The sequence below is a fragment of the Achroia grisella genome, unplaced genomic scaffold (assembly GCF_030625045.1).
Source record: "Achroia grisella isolate CSIRO2021 unplaced genomic scaffold, CSIRO_AGI_Agris_v1 utg874, whole genome shotgun sequence".
NCBI lineage: Eukaryota > Metazoa > Arthropoda > Insecta > Lepidoptera > Pyralidae > Achroia > Achroia grisella.
In genome coordinates, this window is record NW_026713051.1 from 1,097,994 (window position 1) to 1,118,576 (window position 20,583).

The 20,583-nt window shown below is 32.2% G+C and overlaps 1 protein-coding gene across 1 annotated transcript in view; it reads right to left on the reverse strand.

Annotated features, from left to right (window-relative positions):
- Positions 1-1,622: 1,622 nt before the first annotated feature.
- Positions 1,623-20,583, reverse strand: part of LOC131853068 (uncharacterized) — a 57,313-nt gene continuing 38,352 nt past the window's right edge. The window contains exons 3-11 of the mRNA XM_059203864.1: positions 9,872-10,828; positions 9,625-9,798; positions 8,414-9,051; positions 7,013-7,110; positions 6,625-6,746; positions 6,092-6,226; positions 5,386-5,557; positions 4,722-4,877; positions 1,623-2,129 (exon numbers count right to left, since the gene is read on the reverse strand). Of these exons, the coding sequence (XP_059059847.1) occupies positions 1,917-2,129; positions 4,722-4,877; positions 5,386-5,557; positions 6,092-6,226; positions 6,625-6,746; positions 7,013-7,110; positions 8,414-9,051; positions 9,625-9,798; positions 9,872-10,828 (2,665 nt within the window). The 3' untranslated portion in view covers positions 1,623-1,916. The remainder of the gene's footprint in view (positions 2,130-4,721; positions 4,878-5,385; positions 5,558-6,091; positions 6,227-6,624; positions 6,747-7,012; positions 7,111-8,413; positions 9,052-9,624; positions 9,799-9,871; positions 10,829-20,583) is intronic.

Below are 20,583 nucleotides of genomic sequence, written 5' to 3' on the forward strand. Positions count from 1 at the left end.
GTATTAATATTTATCATATATTAGATTCTTCTATCAAAATCTTTATAGTTTTGGATACAACCCGAATATTGGTCCTTCGAGCCGGATCGGCACCAACCATATAATAAAAAAAATAATGATTATTCTTACTAAGACAAAATAAGTTTTAAAGAAATGATGGAGGAATCGTGTACATAATTGTGGAAAATGTTAAGAGCTCCATCGATAAGAGCGTGGCTCTTAAATTGAATAAATGAATATTAAAATAAGGTAATATATAGGAAAATAAAAAAACACTACGATATTATATCTTATTATTATTTTTATTATCACACTTAAGAAAGATACAAAATATATCACGATGGCACTAGCAGTCAGTGCTTCAGCAGACAAAGTCATATTGTTTGTTAGTGATGAAACTATGACGATTTTACTTACACTAAAAGTTCATCACTTACAAAAATAAATAGAAAAATGAGTATAATATAACAAGTGATAAGTATGTAATGGGCGCCTGAACGCGATGTACTGATTTCCAAATTCTATGAATTGTTACCTCATAAATAATCATCAATCACTACAATATATTGGTATAAATGTAACGAAGAATATAATTCTTCTAATAAACGTGTTCTTATGTGATAATAATAAAAGAATCCGTACTGTAATGCGAAATTGAACGTTGCTGGATCAAAATATTAAAATGGCGGATTTTCAAAACCCGAAGCAATATGTTTCACTTCTTTAAGTTAATGTAATTATAATAGATTGAATGATGAATTATTAAGTGATGTATTATTTCCAAATTGCAGAATTTGTAACAAAACTTATTTTAAAAGTAATATTTACAATTAGTATTAATTATTGGACAACATAATGTTACAAATTGTAATATTGTTCAGTTTCAACATAAAGAGAAATTAAGAATAGAAACCTTATGAAATTACATTGTAATTAATTATTACAGATACATTATAATTACTAAAAAATATCTGAAATTAAGTAGTATAGTAGTTACACACTAACGTCTAGAGTTTGGGGAATAAATTGACTAAGAATAACGACCATTAACATTAATTATACTGATAATGCGTTTTGTACTTAAAATTTATTTATTTATTTTATTTTTATTCATTATTTATTTATTTTAGGAAGACTAACGCTGTAAGTTTACTCGTTACTGATCATATTGAATTGTTCCATGCCAATTAATAATCTTCATAATTAAATAAAATATGTTTATATACCAAATACAATAATCTTATGTAATATATATTACACTGTTTTAGTTATACAATATAAGTAAACAGATTAATATACACATAAGTAATGATAACAATATTATATGCAAGAATTTATTATTTTTAAAGGAGTATGAACAAAATATTCTTTAACTTTTTAAACCTTTTATCCTATGTCTTAGAAAGACAATACTTGTGTTTACCTTGTCATGATACCAATTTATTGATAAACTAGTTGTTCCCGCGACTTCGTGCGAAAATAAATGCCTAAGTTACTCCTTATTACATCAAGTATCTGCCAAGAAAAATCCCGTCAAAATCAGAGATTATTCGGAGCAAACAGATGGACAGACAAAATTTAAAAAAAAATATTTTGGTGTACGTATCATATTTATATTCATATGCATGTAGTAAAAAACGGTTATTTCAATATTACAAACGGACACTCCAATTTTATTTATATGTATAGATAAATACATGACTTTGCTAACACAATTAAAATAAATAATCTTTTCATATAGTTCTTAGACGTATTAAATATTTCATATGTCAGATCGTAATATATATTGTAAACACAAAATATTTTGTAACAAATACATTATTAGTATTTTTTTGTTTTAAACTCATTGTACAACGACATTATCAGTATAAATCAATAGTCATTCAGTTCTAACCAGTACATATTGTGATTTTAATTTATTTTGGATTAACCCCTCGGGCGGGTCTGGCAGGCCGACCCCCAATCCCCCCTGCTGCCCGACGCTTCGCAAACAAAGCGTCCAGGCCCCTCAGTGGGGGCGCGGGGGTTGTGTCCACGGGTTGCGGTTCAGTTTCTGTCTCACTTTTCTCGTCGCTCGTGCTATCTTCAGTAGTCTCTATTGATGATTTCCTAGCTGCTTCTGTAGTTGCCTGCAATATATTATAACATCTTTTAATCCTTAAAATAAGAACATTTGACGACGACCTTGATGGTCTAGCGGTTTGCATACCAGTTAAATGCCGATGTTCAGGGGTTTGATTTCTCGCACGGTGTAAACATTTGTATTCATAAGTATATATTGTAGTCTGGATGTTTTATTTATACTACTATACTAGCTGTACCCGCGACTTCGCCCGCGTGGAATTTAACTTTATTATTCTGAACTAACAGATTTTTTCTAAAATAAAAGTAGTCTAAGATACTCCTTATTATATCAGTTACTTGCCAAAAAGTTCCGTCAAAATCGGTCCAGCCATTTCAGAGATTAGCCGGAACAAACAGGCAGGCAGACAAAAATTGTAAAAAATGTTATTTTGGTGTATGTACCGTATTTATATTAAGTAAAAAATGGTTATTTCAAAATGACAAACAGAAACCCCAATTTTATTTATATGTATAGATTAAAAATGTATCTCAGTAATTATATCCCTTGACTAGTACCCATAACACAAGCTCTGCTTAGCTAGATGGCGCTATGTGAATTATCCAAGGTCATTATTAATATTATATAATTTTAGAGAAATAACAGTATTGTAAATCGTCGGATATGGCGCTCCGATACAAATGATTAATTATTGATTTATGAGCTAATCTTTAAGGGGTTTTTCTATTTTCTTCTACAAACCACCCCTGTATTTTAACCAAAAATGCTCGTTAATACAGGAGTGCGCAAAGCTCGTCCAAACCATCTTCCTACTCAAGGATAACTTTTCAATACCTGTGTTATAAAATATTCATTTAAACACCCCAACACTGAGTTACATCCAACTTAATATTACTATTGAGATCGTTATATATGATTCACTTGATTAATCTGCACCCCTAGCAGACAGATATATGTGTAAGTATATAACCATAGAGCACACTGGTACATAGGGCTGGTACACACAAGCTTGCACCGGGTAAATACTGAAATTCAATTGCATACGTGTGCGTGACATTTCATCGTGAGCGAATAGATATGTAGCTACGATTATTATCATTAATATCGATATCGATAGTATGTTTAATATTTTTTTATACTCTTTTTATTTATACTCTTTCTTCTTCTTTATGAGCCATCTCTTATTAGAGGTTGACGATCTTCCTGGCGATATAAATCGTCTACCGCTGTTCTGAACAAGGAACTAGTGATAATCGAAATAGAAATAATCTTTATTCAAATAAACTTAATATAAGCACTTTTGAATAGTCACATTTTTTTATTCTACCACTCATTCGGAACACAGAGTCATCACAAGAAGAATGAGCAAGGAACTTGTGTGTTGTCTTGTCTCCTTATTTGTTGTGTCTTTCATTAATTCCGATTAACAACAAGGAATTGGTGCTAATTATACTCTTTGTTGCACCAATTATATAACAAAGTTCTATGTAAATATCTAATCTAATATCTATTCTAATAAGATTGTAAATTAATCTGTTAAATCCAAAAATGATATTCATTTTTACTTGTCGAATAAACTAATAAATATTGTGTAATAACGTACATACAAAAATACTTTATAAGCAATCAATATTTTTGTTAGATTACCCATGTTCTCACATTCGAAATTTCAACCTAAATGTGTGTAATAATATATTAGTAACTAGCTGTTATTTTTCTAAAAAGGCTACTTTAGCCTATATTAATACTTATTACATTAGCTACCTGCTAAAAAAATCGCATCAAAATTGGTCCAGCCATTTCAGAGATTAGTCGGAACAAACAGAGAGACAAAAATTGTAAAAAATGTTATTTTGGTGTATGAACCGGATTTATATTCATATGCATGTAGTAAGAAATGGTTATTTCAATATTACAAATAGACACTCCCATTTTATTTATATGTATAGATAACATATTTAAAAATAGGAGAATTTTCTACAAGTGCTTAATTGTATTTCTTAGTATACTACAGTAATTACAATTTCTTATATCAGAACAATATTACTATATGGAACCCGTTATGTTATGGATTCATTTATTAATTAGAAGCGTTGAAGATTATCTTGTATTATTTTGATGGCACATAAGAACCAAATAATACTGGAAATAGGCGATAGAATATTCACAAAGTATTTAGTTTCATTATAAAGGACTGTACTTCGTTTTCCATCGCTTAAATATCTTTCGAATCAAATCAATCACAATGACTCACGGCGTCAATTAAGAAAAGGGAATATAATATATGGAGTAGTCAACTGTAATAATTTACCAGTGAAATGAATATAGTTATTTCAATATAATTGTTATGTTACGTTGTAAACAATTACTGAATATATACATACTTTTTAAGCAGTTTTTGAACGCATTTTCATTAATCAAAATAAAACAAATATTGTTAAAGTCAAATAGATCTTAATCGATAAATAAATTGAATTAGCAGCTCTACTACCTGCCAGTACGTCATCTCTTTCTGTCGTACAGTATTGCCATTATATGCAGCTCGCTCTAATATTCCTTTGTTCCAATTTATATCTATATATCTATAATATATATTGATTCTATAGCTAGAACGAATATTAAATATGTTTCAATTTACCTCTGTGGTGGCTAACTTTCTCTTAATCAAAGGATTAGGTCGCCGAGGAGGTGGCGTTGCTGTTACACGAGGTTTGGGTGATGGAGCAACCTGCAGCCGGTTGCGTAGTCTTACACCACCGCGAGGATGATCAGGCACTGGAGTAGGTGATGAACCCTATAATTAAATGAAGAGCTTTTCAATATATCCCACGATTTAAAATTAGTTCCTCAAGGTGACCATGTTGTTTATACATAAAAGAAGATAGTAAGTAGTCTATTGAATGGAAGGTATAGGAAAATGTTTAATTTCAGTAGTTTCAAGCGGAGTACCTTCCAAGTTCACAATAATTTTGTTAATGTTAATAAATGCATAAGTTTAATTAATTCTAGTAATGAAATAAATATTTATTATATTAACACCAATTCTTTTTTTTCCCAAATTAGTATACCGTAGGAACTGTTTAGAATCAGCGCCGTATATCACCTTGTTATATGATCCTTAAAAACCGTTATATCTGTGCTTTCTTTACTATTATGCATAGTCCGTTCATTTTTTCGGTCGATAATAATTCGCACGCACTTTTAAGAGATACATACAATATCGAAACTATCCTTATCTAAATAAAAATAAATGGTTGAGAGAAGATATATGATCCCTTCAATGCAAAATTTTTGGACAATACCTCTGCATCAGCATCGGTGACTGCAGCCTCAGGTGCAGATGTTTCTGCTCCAGCCTCTGCAGGAGCTTCAGTGGAAACTGTGGCCGCTCCTGTTCTAAGTCGAGGGTTCGCTCGAATATTCAGCCTGGCACCTGGCCGTAGCGACGCTGGCCTCAAACCAGGACGGGCCCGACTGTCAAAGAGTGAAAGTTATAAAGCAAGTAGTAAGTTAAATAGTAAATGACCAAACAATTTCTCTTAACTTCATCTTAGGTTTGTATACTTTCTTTTTGATAACGATTTTGTCACGACTCCGTTCGGCATGCGATTATGAAATAATTAAAAATGTTTCTCGGTCATGTCTTACAATTGCGCAATTAACTACTATAATATATTTACCGTTTTACTGTTATGTAATTTTTTTATTAAATTCATGTAACACTTCACGTACAATACATATGTAAATATATATATTTATTTATGTATTTTCATATCTTTTATTAATGTTTAATTTTTATTTTTGGATAATTATTAAAGTTTAACGGTAAAATTTAAAATTACTTATTTATAATATAGAACATTTTGTGTCAGGGAGCCAGCATAGTAAAAATACAAAAAAATATTTGCACTTATCGACTTGTTCTAGGAAAAATTGTTCAATTTGAATTCGAAAGTACTCGATCGATTTCGGTAAATTATATCTGTTCCTTTATACTCTATATATTACTTGGGTCTGACTGGTGCTGGAGTAGTCTCAGGGGTTTCTCCAGATGCTGAATTAGATGAACCATCGTCATCTCCCACGGGAGCAGCTGTGGTTGTAGTTGTTAACGGTCTTCTTAAACCAGGCCGAAGACGGGGTCTGGAAAGTCATTGCAATGTTAACTAAATCCTTTACATTGCAATTTTATAGAGTCATTCTTTTAAATAATCTTAAAGAGTAATGTTTTACAGCATTACTATGTTGGTACTTATGATATAGGCAATATTTCTCTACCCATTTTACATCTTTATTCTTCTAGCAAATGGATGTAATCCCAAATTCCGTTTAATTAATTTTTACCTTATTTTCAGGTAATAGACAAAGTTATATTTTGAAAACCAAATAGGTGATAAATAATATATAATAATTAGCATATTTTTTTTTAGAAAGATATATACATACATTTATATATATATATATATATATAGCATATTTTTTAGAAATTATAACAAATATATGTTATCGTTGCTATTTTAGCTTGGTTGAAGTGTGCTAACCTGATCGGTGAAGGAGCTTCGCTGGCTGCACCGGAGCTGATTGCTGCATCGTCTTGTACAGGCGCAGCTGTAGTGGAAGTTGGACGTGTGCGACCGCCAAACAGTCCTCTACGTCCAAATGCCTGTGAACGTCATCAAACATCTTACATCTGAGTATTTATTTAAAAAAATAAAAAATTTACTTTTTAATTATTCAAAATATTTTATATAAATCTATAACACAAAATAATGATAATATAATTGAATATTCTTGAAAATAAAATCTTGCGTCAACAAAAAACTAAGTATCTACAATTCGGTTAGCATATCGATTTCGCTACAGCACATACTAAATATGTTTTAGTAAAATTATGAGTGATATAATAATTATTATTACTATTATACGGACCTTGGGTTGAGTGACCGCCTTTTCAGCTGGCTCGGAGATTGCAGCCGGGGCTTCTGTGGCGGCCGTGGTTCTGCGGGCACCTGGTTTGCTGAACCGACCTATGGACAATTGAATATTTGTGTTTATTGTACACTTATTGAATCTAATGAAGTACAAAGTAAAATATATTATTTATAATAATAAAAACTATACATATAAATAAAATTGGAGTGTCTGTTTGTAATATTGAAATAAGCGTTTTTTTACTAAATGCATATGAATATTAATACGGTATATACACTAAAATGACATTTTTTTTGCAAGTTTTGTCTGTGTAACTGTCTGTCTGTTTATTCCGGCTAAGCTCTAAGTTGGTTGGACTGATTTTGTCGACACATTTTTTTGGCAGGTAGCTGGTGTAATAAGGAGTAACTTAGGCTACTTTTATTTTAGAAAAACAAATTATTTTAGAAAATTAATTTTACATTCCACGCGGACGAAGTCGCTAGTACAGCTAGTAAACAATAAATTACTACGGGTGTATATTAACTGAAATTAGGCTTGTAATATGATTCTATATAAGTATAATGTATTGTATTTAGTTATATTCTTTGTAATTTTAATCCATATCAAATCTCTATAACCTAATTACAGCTAATAAACTAGTACACATATTAACTATAACCAGAAAATCCTTTAAACCAGCACTCGGAGCGGACCTGCAACAATTCGCATTTGCTAATGCACAATTTCGCAACTAAACAATCGCTAAGCAACGTTGCTAATTAAATATGGCTTTTGCAATGCTGTGTTATGCTTATAACTTAATATGTAATTAAAACAATAACATAATTACTAATATTACAATGTACACAGTAAAATAGCATGCTACATAATCGTTAATAAAAATATTGGGGTGAATTTATGTAATATGTTGCAAATTATTACTGAATACTGAGCAATATATATTTAATTATATATAATTTAGTAGTTACAAAATAATTATTATTTAAAAAAATATGTACGTTTGATTTTTTTATGTACATATATATTTTATTAAATATTTCTTCTTCTAATTAAATATTTAATTTTTTTATTAAAAATTCTATTAGCTGCTTGTAATACTATATCATCATTTAAATGGATATTGTACTAATAGTGAACCTACTTAATTATTGCCCAACGACGTAATAGTATCTAACGACTTGTACTTTATTTACTAATGTACAGAAATATTCATATTACGAGAGGATGGTTTTGGCTTCAGTTTCTTTATGACTGGCCGTCTTTCTGACGTCAACCCTCCATCCCTTCTTTCAATGAGATAAGAGAAAAACATATTATGCCGATCCCAAATAAATGGGATAAGAAAGAAGCAGATGATGATGATACAGAACATTCAACACATTTGCAAGGTCTTACCTCGTGCTCTCGTTGATGTTTCTTGTGGTGCCTCTGTAGCTGCCACAGTGGAGGAGACTTTAGCCCTGGCTCCCGCTCGTCCCTTGAATCTTGAAGGTCGAGTGGGTGCGGATGTTGTAGTGGGCGCTGGTGTAGTTGTGGTTGTTGTGGTCGTTGTAGTTGTAGTAGTTGTAGTTGTAGTCGGTGTCGTCGCTTCTTCTGTGGTGCTCAGACCCTCAGTAGTCCATACTTCGTCATCAACCGTGGTTGTTCCATCAAAGTTTAATAAATCGTTCGTTGGGTTTATCTCGTTGTTTAAATTTTCCCCAGCTAAATAGGCGTACAGATCCAGAGCTACCTTCTCCATAGCCGTCATTGTTGTGTATTCGGTAGTATCCTGCTCGTAAGTTGTCGTTTGTTTGTAACCCTCAGGTAATTTGGTGTCATCTGTTATTTCCTGGAATTTTATTCCTCCAGATAAACTGTGACCCTCACGTGCATTATCTTTGGCATTAGACAGTTCTTTGGCAGTTGGTGAAACTTCAGGAATTTCTGTGGTGGTCTTTGATTCTGAAGAATATCTACTTGGTTGTTCTCTGTGGGACGGTATATCTCCAGTCTTAAAACTATCTAAATCGACGAGCTCTGAACTAGGACGTCTGAAATTATAAGAAATATTTTATAGCACTTACATTCTAAAAATTTTAACCAAATCCCAAATTGGTTAATATATTCTTTAATTATGTAGAATGAAGACAAATCATTACAAATGATACGTACGTTATATACAAATGTTACGATACGTATTTTTGTACAACTATTGTATATGCTATTGGTCGTAAAGGATATACTCTTAAATACATTACATTACACTTTGATAGACGCGCCGTTCTCGCCATTGAATAAGAGTGATGAGACGTCTGAGTATTAGAAGAATCAGATACTATCTGAGCACAGAAAACAATTAGAGCTTGATAGTATTGATGACAATTAACAACTTTTGCTAAGGAATGAAATTGTAAAAAAGAAAATATTTTTTGAATCCGTAACTAAACCATGTAAAAGCGATGTTACACACATCAAATTGTTTTTTCAGACTTTATTGCTTCTATCTAAATCATTTGGGTGGATTTTTTTCGTTTCATCTATATTCTGCTTGACTTTTGGTTAGGTAATTTTTTAAGACTAACTCGGTATGATTAGTATGGGTACTATATACATTTATTATTTACCTAATATGAGCCCGTGTTCTACTGCGAGTTTGTCCGATGGATTCGTCAGCTACGTTGTCGCTCTGAGTGTGGACACGCGGTTTCACAGTTTCTGAAGATGTTTCTTGTGTACTACTAGCAGTACTGGCGGTTAAGAAACGACCGCGAGGTGGGAAACGTGTACTAGATGGTAACCTGGTGGAAAAATTTATACTCTAATGAAGATATCCCACTTCATTTCTCATATGATGTAAATATGTATAATTACCTATCTTCTTCTACATCTTCTTCAACAGGTGGTGGTGCAATAGTTCGACCGCGTTGGCGTCCTCTACTTGTGACAGGGAGTATCTCATTTAACTCTGATGTAGCAGCAGTGGTAGGTCCAGATCTGTCAATACTACTGTATTTATTCTTGTTCCTACTTTCTTTGGCTATGTGATTATCTGATTCGACCTTTTGTGGTCCGTCATGTGAATTATGAACTAATGGTGCTGCTGTTGTAGTGGTTGTCAATTTATCTTTGCCTTCTTTTTCTTTTTTGCCATTTTCATCTTCATCGTAATAGTAGTAAACATATTCATATTCATAATCCTGGCCATTGGGTGCCTTTTTAATTTGAATTCGTGAATTTTGTTCTGATCCTGCTGTTTCCAACTGCACATTAGATGTTAAAAGTCCACTATTGATATCGTCAATAGAGTCAAAATTAATAGGTATATAATCATAAGCTTTAGTTGTAGTAGGAGCAGCAGTGGTCAACACTGGTTTCTGAGTAGTTGTACCAGGAGAATTGTTTAATTTTCCAGACTCTGACATTGCTTCAAGTGCAACATCGATATTTGGATTAGTTTCCTTCTGTTCAGTACCTTCCTTGATTTTAATGTCTTCTATTTTTGAAACTGGAATATCAATTTCTATAGATTCTTTATTTTTTATCCCTTTTTTCAAAAAGGATCTTTTATCCTCTTCAATGGCAACTATACCCTCAGTTGGATGTTTGACTTTCCCACTGAATATTTTTTTGATAATTTTTTCACTCCCATCTTCAGGCTTAAGAATGCGATGAAGTGGATGTTTGTCTGGAATTTTATGCGACGTCTCAAAGTGTCTAAGCGGAGTTTGTTGTCCTGAACTAACTAGCACATATTCTTGTCCCGCTCGCGGCTCTGTGATAATATCTACTTCGCCGTATACTCCGTAAAAGGTGCAGAAAAACAAACATCTGTAACAAAGGAAACATGATTTTAGATCGTTATGTAGATACCAAATTACGAAAGTTGGTTCATTGCTGCTTCAAGAGTCAGTGCTCCGTGAGTCAGCAAGACGACATTTGGTTGCACCTACGGTCCTCGCTATCGTGACTCGAAATAAGGAACTCTGACTCATCTATTGTGTACATTTCATCACTGCATTCCTAATGTAGTGTAGGCATCAGCTGTAACATATCAAGATACAGCTGAAATTTGCGACCCCACTTCTACATACAAAACATGCTTATACTTTACATTTGCATACTTCATACTTATCAATAAATTTGGCACAGACGCCGTAAAAAGTTGTGTGAACACTAACTGAGCTAGAATACTGCAAAAAAAAACATTGTCGATAGCAAATGTGATGTGATCGTGAGAAATTGCCGGCGAAAATCGGAGCGTGGGTGTATTAAGCATACTGATTCCACAAGTGCAGATCGATGAGGCAATACAAGATGGCGATCACTTTCGCCTCTGGAGTCACTCTCACGCGACACCGGCCCGCGCTAGTCACGCGTGCCCATCCAACAATAAATGCCTTATCTATTCTTCATCATAGTAGCCGTAAAACGGCATTGAATGACCACGAATGTTTTTTAATATTATTACAAATAATCAAAGTTCGATTGATTGCATCACGATTTTTATAGGAATATTTTTGATTCATATATTAATTGATAAATGTAAATTTAATAATTTACAGTTAAAAAAATCAGATAGTATTTAATATTAATCTATATATATCTATAAATAACATGCCCTGGTCATCATTTAGAAATCTATACATATGAATAAAATTGGAGTGTCTGTTTGTAATATTGAAATAACCGTTTTTTACTACATGCTTATGAATATAAATACGGTACATACACCAAAATAACATTTTTAAAATTTTTGTCTGTCTGTTTGTTCTGGCTAATCTCTGAAATGGATGGGTCGATTTTGACGGGACTTTTATTGGCAATTAGCTGATGTAATAAGGAGTAACTTATGCTACTTTTATTTTAGAAAAATAAAGTTTAATTCCACGCGGACGTGGTCGCCAGTACAGCTAGTAGTAAATACAAATAGCTTTGAAAAATTCATATAAATTGCATATCACCTCTGCGAAAATGTTAAAAAAATACTTTATGACATACTATATATGTTCACTCTCAAGTCCATATAGTCATAATATTCAATATTATCATAAAAAGATTACTGATACATATCGTCATTATTTAGTTTACCTATTGCAAACCCAATTACTCAAGTCGGAAGGCACCCATTTCCGTATATTTCTTGCGGACCACCTACCGATTTGCGGAAGCTGATTAACTGGTAAAATAATGCACAACGCATGAGAGTTATGCATATACCGTTTAGTTTTCAATATATATTTACATCGATCATATATGTGACTATATATAAATGTATGTAAATTACGAATTACTCAAGCTATATTTATCAAATCATTTAATTCCAGAATATATTCTATATATAGGTATATAATCTATACGTATAAATAAAATTAGACTGTTTGTAATATTGAAATAACCGTTTTTTACTACATGCATATGAATATAAATAACATTTTTTACATTTTTTACTGTCTGGCTGTTTGTTCCGGCTAATCTCTTAAATAGCTGGACCTTGATCTGTTCTGTCCGTCTCATTGCTGATCTACCACGTGGCCTCGTGCCTTCTACTTTTCCCTGAACTACGAGACGCTCTATGGAGTCATTAGCACGGCGAGATGGCTGAAGAAGTTCAGAATGCGTGACTGCACTTTTAAGTGGTACGCAGCAAAAACTAATTAGGAACCACTGGTATAAACAATATATTAATATGAATAGGGAGAAAATGCTTGGGCTTCAGTACATATAAGCAACAGCATTCATAATGTTAATATTGCACATGTTCGTAACGAGACCGCTATACGGTACCGGTTCAATTTCACTAGACGTAAGGTCGCGTTGGCTGCAAGGCTATGTGAGCGTATCTGACCGACGTGGCCTCGATGGTACAGTGGTTTACCACGCTGCTTTTCTCCCGATGGTCGCGGGTTCGATTCATTCTAATATTTGTATTCATAAGCCTGATTTTTTTTATGAATGATAATGGAATGGTGCACCCGCCTTCGCTAACGGTTTACGCTGGCGGGGCACCAGTGGAGGATGATAAGATGAGCATGAGGTCAGGTCAGTTAGCCTATAGTGACAAATTCACCAGGAATTTAACACGATGGTTTCCAGGGGAACCGCGTGGAGGTCGACCTGACACGGTACATTGCTAGCAATGGGGTTATCAATCCACATTACTAACAATCCTCTTCCTTCCAGTATGATTGTTTGAATCGGTCTGGGTATTTTCTCTATATATTTCTATAAGTCTAGTAACCATAACACTGCTTAGCTTGGGACTAGATGGCGCTGTGTGAATTGTCCAGGGTTGTGAAAATAAAAATAAAATGCTGTAATATTGCTACACTCCGACGTTGTTCAGAAACGTCCTCTTGCAATGAAGGCTCTGCTGTTCACAGGTTACCTGCCAAATATGTAGAACACTATTGCGTGTACCGTAGTGAAATAAATTTAACGCAAAATTATCGAATTATAATTGCTAAAGGTAATAAAACGACGGGATCCATTATTAAATCTCTAATCTTTTAGAAAATCACCGCGAATTACTTCGATCAAAGTAGAGAGTGCAATTTATAAAACGTAAGTTTAGTGGAACAGGCATACTGATTCGAAAGCTTACATTGGAAAATTGTCTAGACAATTAAACTAATATAATAATAATAATATATACAATATGGGTTATGTGAATTATTTTTAGCTGTACATATATTACTATTATGGTTATTTATATCTTCCTAACATTATACATATAAATAAAATATATAAAAAAATATCTATTTGTAATATTGATATAACCGTGTTTTACTACATGCATATGAATATACTCGTAAATACGGTACATACACCAAAATAACGTTTTTTACAATTTTTGTCTGTCCGTCTGTTTGTTCCGGTTAGTCTCTGAAATGACTGGATCGATTTTGACGGGACTTTTATTGGCTGGTAGCTGATGTAGTAAGGAGTAACTTAGGCTACTTTTATATTAAAAAAAAACTTTGATTTTTGAAAATCAAAGTTAAATTCCACGCGGTCGAACGCGCGGTACAGCTAGTAATAATAATAATTATCATCATCTTCATTTATTTATTTGTCTCAAATAAAAACTAATTAGTATTTATAATAATTAATTTTAAAAGTAATGAACGTGACAAAACTTTCTATAACACAAAGGAGGTAGTGAGTCCATCCTTTCTGCTATTCTGTTATAGCCTTTATTAGTAAATTAATACAATAAGAAATAGACGAAGATATCACTTAAGTTCCAAACTACTACTAACTATGTGAGAATAAAAATTGACAATAATTTTATAAGATTATCATTGTATATACATACCTAGTTCATAACTATACCAATTTGTATATATTATGTAGGCACATGGGTTCTTTTTGACTAGACATTTAATGATAAACATATTTTCTTACGTCATTACACCTAATTTTCCACTTAAAAATATATATTGAATTTCAGAATGCATGCTCGACTAGTGATTAAGGTCTGAAAAGGAAACAATCAAATAATTTAAAAGTTAAGTTTTATGTTTACTAGTGATTTACCTAACGTAATATGACGTAATAAGACAATAATATGTTAATAATGAAAAATACATTTAAATATCTCATTGTCATACTGACTACAATTAAAATAAAAATAATTAAAAACGTAAATATATGTATATAAATATATGTTTCAATATTGGACCTGTTGCAGGTGAATGATACGATGTTGTTGGCCGAGACGATATATATGTATTACAGATGATAATAAACTGACAAAGTGTACATGGAAATAATGATCTGATATACTAAATAACAATAGGAAAATGTAAGGTGGGGTGACAGTTTAGTCACAGCAGTGCTTAGTAGACAATATTGAATTTGTCTTACTAGACATTATTAAATGCAATTATTATTTTGATATATCTAGGTGACTGTGTCCCATAGATTTTCCCCCATTGAGATAAAATATATATATATATATATATATATATATAAATATCCCCTTGGGCACTTTGTGGCTCAGACGTGCCGTATAGGTAGTTTTTTGTTGATCCTTTTTCACTTGTTGATCCGGAGGCCTTTTGTTGATCTAATGCCAGCTGACGATATATAAATGTTGATCCTTTTTGAGCCACAACTGTCACGACGAGTAATAATAATAATTAAGCGATTTATACACGATTTTATACAAATCCACCTTTTTGGCATTCGACCACTTCTTGATCCAATTCAAACGGGCCAATCAGGGTGCAGCATTTGCCAAGGGCTTCCTCATTGGCACGTTTGGACTACTACATTATGGCTACAGTAACTTAATAATGTCTAGCTAGTATTTCAAGAATAATAGTCTATCTAATCTAAATATTTATAGAAATCAGTCTAGAGGAACGTGACTCCAGATCAAACCTCAATACTTGTTATTTTTTGGACGGGAATTTTTCCTTTAGTAACAACGTTACTGAGCGAATGAAGAGAAGACGTAACAGCGGATCCAGGGGGGAGCGTCATGGAGGTCTTGGGAGTCATGGGGGCGTCATGACTCTCCCCCCCCTTACCCCAGGACTTAGGTAGACCACTAATTGAACTAAAAAATAATGAAACAGCAAATTTTTTTGCACGATCGGAGTGTTGGTGCAGTAGTATTAATTATAATTAAACATTGTTACTTAAAATATAACAGTTAAAGTACTATAACATTAAAAGCAAAATAGGTATTTTCAAAATACTTTTTCAAAATAAATTACCCTTTGAGTTTTTGTCCAAACCTCAGATATTTTATTTATTTTAGGTATATCAATCATTACATAGTATAGTATAGTATAAAACAAAGTCGCTGTCGCATCTAACAAGTACATAAATAAAGAAAGAAGACTTTTTGGCTCTGAATATATTTCAAAAATCAATTACTTGTGTTAATCAATTTATATACTCTTTCTTATTTCATAGTACTTGTTTTGATCCGAGTATATACAGATACCGTAACGGTCTATTAATTATGAATTTATTATACCTAACCTAGATATTCTATTTTGACGAAACTCCGTGTAGTAGTAGTATCCGATAAGGGTATGCGAACCCTAAGTATTATTTCAAAATGACCAGTAACTTTGAATTTTGAATTTTGATTTTAATAAGCCTTTGAATCAACTTACCAAACGGACGCTCAAGGTTCGATTCCCGCCACCGATTTTTTTTGTTATTTTTTGTTTGTCTTTATTCTAATTTTAAATTAACTATTTTAATAATTAAATGAATTTAATCGAACAAAACGTTGTTAAGTATTCAATTAATTTTAATTTACATTACCTATTGTACTTTCTAAATTGTAAAGCAGCTAACAATTATAGTAAGATCTTATAAATAACTAACACAACAAGTAAAATATTTTAAATGTATTTTCTTTATTATTACAAATATTTTTTATGCATAATATAATAGTTAATATCACTTACAATTAATTTAATACTTAACAACGATTTTATCGATTAAATTCATTTAAATATAACCCATAAATGTATAAATATTATATATAAATAAATACATAATGATCTGATAATCAAATTATAAGTACAGTCTCAAATTGAAAGTAATAAAAACAGAAAATATAGAGAGAACTATAGGGATACAACAGAAAGATGTGAAAAATGGAGAAGGACAGTAAAAAAGTTACAAATTTAAATAATGTTGCCGCAATTTCTGTTTAAATGAATTTATTACATTATTATATATATTAGGCATACGACTAGCCTTATGACTGTTACTTTTTTTTTAATCTATACATCTATACATGTAAATAAAATTGGAGTGTCTGTTTGCAATATTGAAATAACCGTTTTTACTACTTGCATATGAATATAAATACGGTACATACACCAAAATAACATATTTTACAAGTTTTGTCTGTCTGTCTGTCTGTTTGTTCCGGCTAATCTCTGAAATAGCTGGACCGATTTTGACGGGACTTTTTTTGGCAAGTAGCTGATGTAATAAGGATTAACTTACGCTACTGTTATTTTAGAAAAATAAAATAAAATTTCACGCGGACGAAGTCGCTGGGACCAGCTAGTCTATAGATATACCGAGATTTAATGTTTAAGTTGCTATTATGTTGTTGACAAAATTTTACTGTAATGTTACTATTACGTTATCCTACACAATTTGTATTATTTTGGATGAAAAAATAAATAAATAAATAATAATCTATACATATAAATAAAATTGGAGTGTCTGTTTGTAATATTGAAATAACCGTTTTCTACTACATGCATATGAATATATATAAGGTACATATACCAAAATAACAATTTTTATAATTTTTGTCTGTCTGTCTGTCGGTCTGTTTGTTCCGGCTAATCTCTGAAATGGCTGGACCGATTTTGACGGTACTTTTTTTGGCAGGTAGCTGATTTATAAGGAGTAACTTAGGTTACTTTTATTTTAGAAAAATAAAGTTTAATTCCACGCGGACGAAGTCGCGGGAACAGCTTGTTTTTAATAAAAACGGTTTATTTCATAGAAAAAACATCTTTTTTGTGGTACTTGAGAATGTTGAAGCCTGTTGTTTGTATTATTGAAATAACCGTTTTTTACTACTTGCATATGAATATAAATACGGTACATACACCAAAATAACATATTTTACAATTTTTGTCCGTCTGTCTGTTTGTTCCAGCTAATCTCTGAAATGGCTGGACCGATTTTGACGGGACTTTTTTTGGCAGGTAGCCGATGTAATAAGGAGTAACTTAGGCTACTTTTATTTTAGAAAAATAAAGTTAAAAACCACGTGGACGAAGTCGCGGGAACAGCTACTGTATAATATATTAGAGATACCAACGTGTTTTTTTATTGATGACTAGCTGTACACGGGATTTCGTCCGTGTGGAATTTCACTTTATTTTTATAAAATATAAGAAGTTAAATTCCACGCGGACGAAGTCGCGTGTACAGCTAGTTGTCGGTAGTCTAGCGATTTAGCTAGCACACCGCTTTGATTCCTGCTTGGTGGTCGAGGGTTCGATTCCTCGCACGCTGCAAACATTTGTATTCATGAGTATGATTGTTTGTAACGGTCTGGGTGTTTTCTATGTATAGATAATATATATGTATTTACGACAAAAAATCTTTGTATTTATATCAGTTGTCTAGTACCCATAACATAATCTTCAGCTAGCTTAACTTGGGTCTAGACGAAGCTGTGTGAATTGTCTTGAGATTACTATTATTACTATAATAAATCTTTTCAAATCAGCCGATGTTTATTTTTGCCATAATACGTGCTGTTACCATGTGATAATATTACGTACTTATTACTGTTTTAAATGTGATGCGTTCATTATTTGTATTTCCTTTGAATTAAAGACAAATGTATATATATATATATATATACATTTATATAAACTTGCACACTTAGTTGATCCAGCCACGATCCGTAGATATTGCTGATTCCACTGTCTCTCTCTTTCTACCACTATAACGGTAGCGTGGCGGAACGGCAACATGTTGCCGTTCCGCGTTCTACCACTATCTTTGTATTCTAGTATGCGATGTTGCCGTTCCGGCCGAGACCATGCGTTGTTGCCAAATGTATTCGTCGATAGTAGTAGATACTCGATATATATTTTTTCAACAATTTCTTGCAATAGTGAATCCGTATCGGCAAAATTTTTTAATGCACAAAGATTTTTTGGCTCTGAATATATTTAAAAATCATTTACTTGTGTGTTGATGAATTTATATACTAGTACATGAAGTACCTAATACTTGTTTTGATTTGAATAGGTAGCGATATTATGAATTTATTATACGTAATCTAAAGATTTTGACGAAATAAAAGTAATTAGTTATCTGTTAACCTTGACTTCATGCTGGCACCAGTATTATCAGATGATGAACATACTCTTCGAAAACTTACAGCAGAAATATCGTGTTTGGACTCATTAGATAGGTCTCGATGAATAGAGATTAAAAAACTTAAAATAAATGGTAAATTAGAAATAATGTATAAATACCACTTACGTAAAATTCAACCACTTTAAACTTAATAATAATAATAATTAGGAAAAGAGAAAAGCTATACATGCACTGAAAGTAATTGATGCCTTCCACACAATATTTTCAGTATTAAACAACTCTGTTTGTTCAGTAAAAGTGTAAATACACTGGTAACCTTTAATCATATTTTATATGCAAACATTACATATACAAACCCTAAAGTTTTATTTCAGAATAGCCAGCAGTTTTCAAGAAATAAGTCTTTGAAATTGTACGTGTAACTTATATATATACTAGTTTTTTCACCATAACAAACAACACCAATATGGCCTAGTTAGTAGTTTACCTGTGTACCAATTAATAATAATAGTAATCTCAGGACAATTCACACAGCTTCATCTAGACCCAAGTTAAGCTTGCTGAAGATTATGTTATGGGTACCAGACAACTGATATAAATACAAAGATTTTTTTCGTAAATACATATATATTATCTATACATAGAAAACACCCAGACCGTTACAAACAATCCTACTCATGAATACAAATGTTTGCAGCGTGCGAGGAATCGAACCCTCGACCACCAAGCAGGAATCAAAGCAGTGTGCTAAATCGCTAGACTACCGACAACTAGCTGTACACGCGACTTCGTCCGCGTGGAATTTAACTTCTTATATTTTAGAAAAATAAAGTGAAATTCCACACGGACGAAATCCCGTGTACAGCTAGTCATCAATAAAAAAACACGTTGGTATCTCTAATATATTATACAGTAGCTGTTCCCGCGACTTCGTCCACGTGGTTTTTAACTTTATTTTTCTAAAATAAAAGTAGCCTAAGTTACTCCTTATTACATCAGCTACCTGCCAAAAAAAGTCCCGTCAAAATCGGTCCAGCCATTACAGAGATTAGCTGGAACAAACAGACAGACGGACAAAAATTGTAAAATATGTTATTTTGGTGTATGTACCGTATTTATATTCATATGCAAGTAGTAAAAAACGGTTATTTCAATATTACAAACAACAGGCTTCAACATTCTCAAGTACCACAAAAAAGATGTTTTTTCTATCAAATAAACCGTTTTTATTAAAAACAAGCTGTTCCCGCGACTTCGTCCGCGTGGAATTTAACTTTATTTTTCTAAAATAAAAGTAACCTAAGTTACTCCTTATAAATCAGCTACCTGCCAAAAAAAAGTACCGTCAAAATCGGTCCAGCCATTTCAGAGATTAGCCGGAACAAACAGACCGACAGACAGACAGACAAAAATTATAAAAATTGTTATTTTGGTATATGTACCTTATATATGTTCATATGCATGTAGTAAAAAACGGTTATTTCAGTATTACAAACAGACACTCCAATTTTATTTATATGTATAGATGTATAGATTATTATTTATTTATTTATTTATTCATCCAAAATAATACAAATTGTGTAGGATAACGTAATAGTAACATTACAGTAAAATTTTGTCAACAACATAATAGCAACTTAAATATTAAATCTCGGTATATCTATAGACTAGCTGGCCCCAGCGACTTCGTCCGCGTGAAATTTTATTTTATTTTTCTAAAATAACAGTAGCGTAAGTTACTCCTTATTACA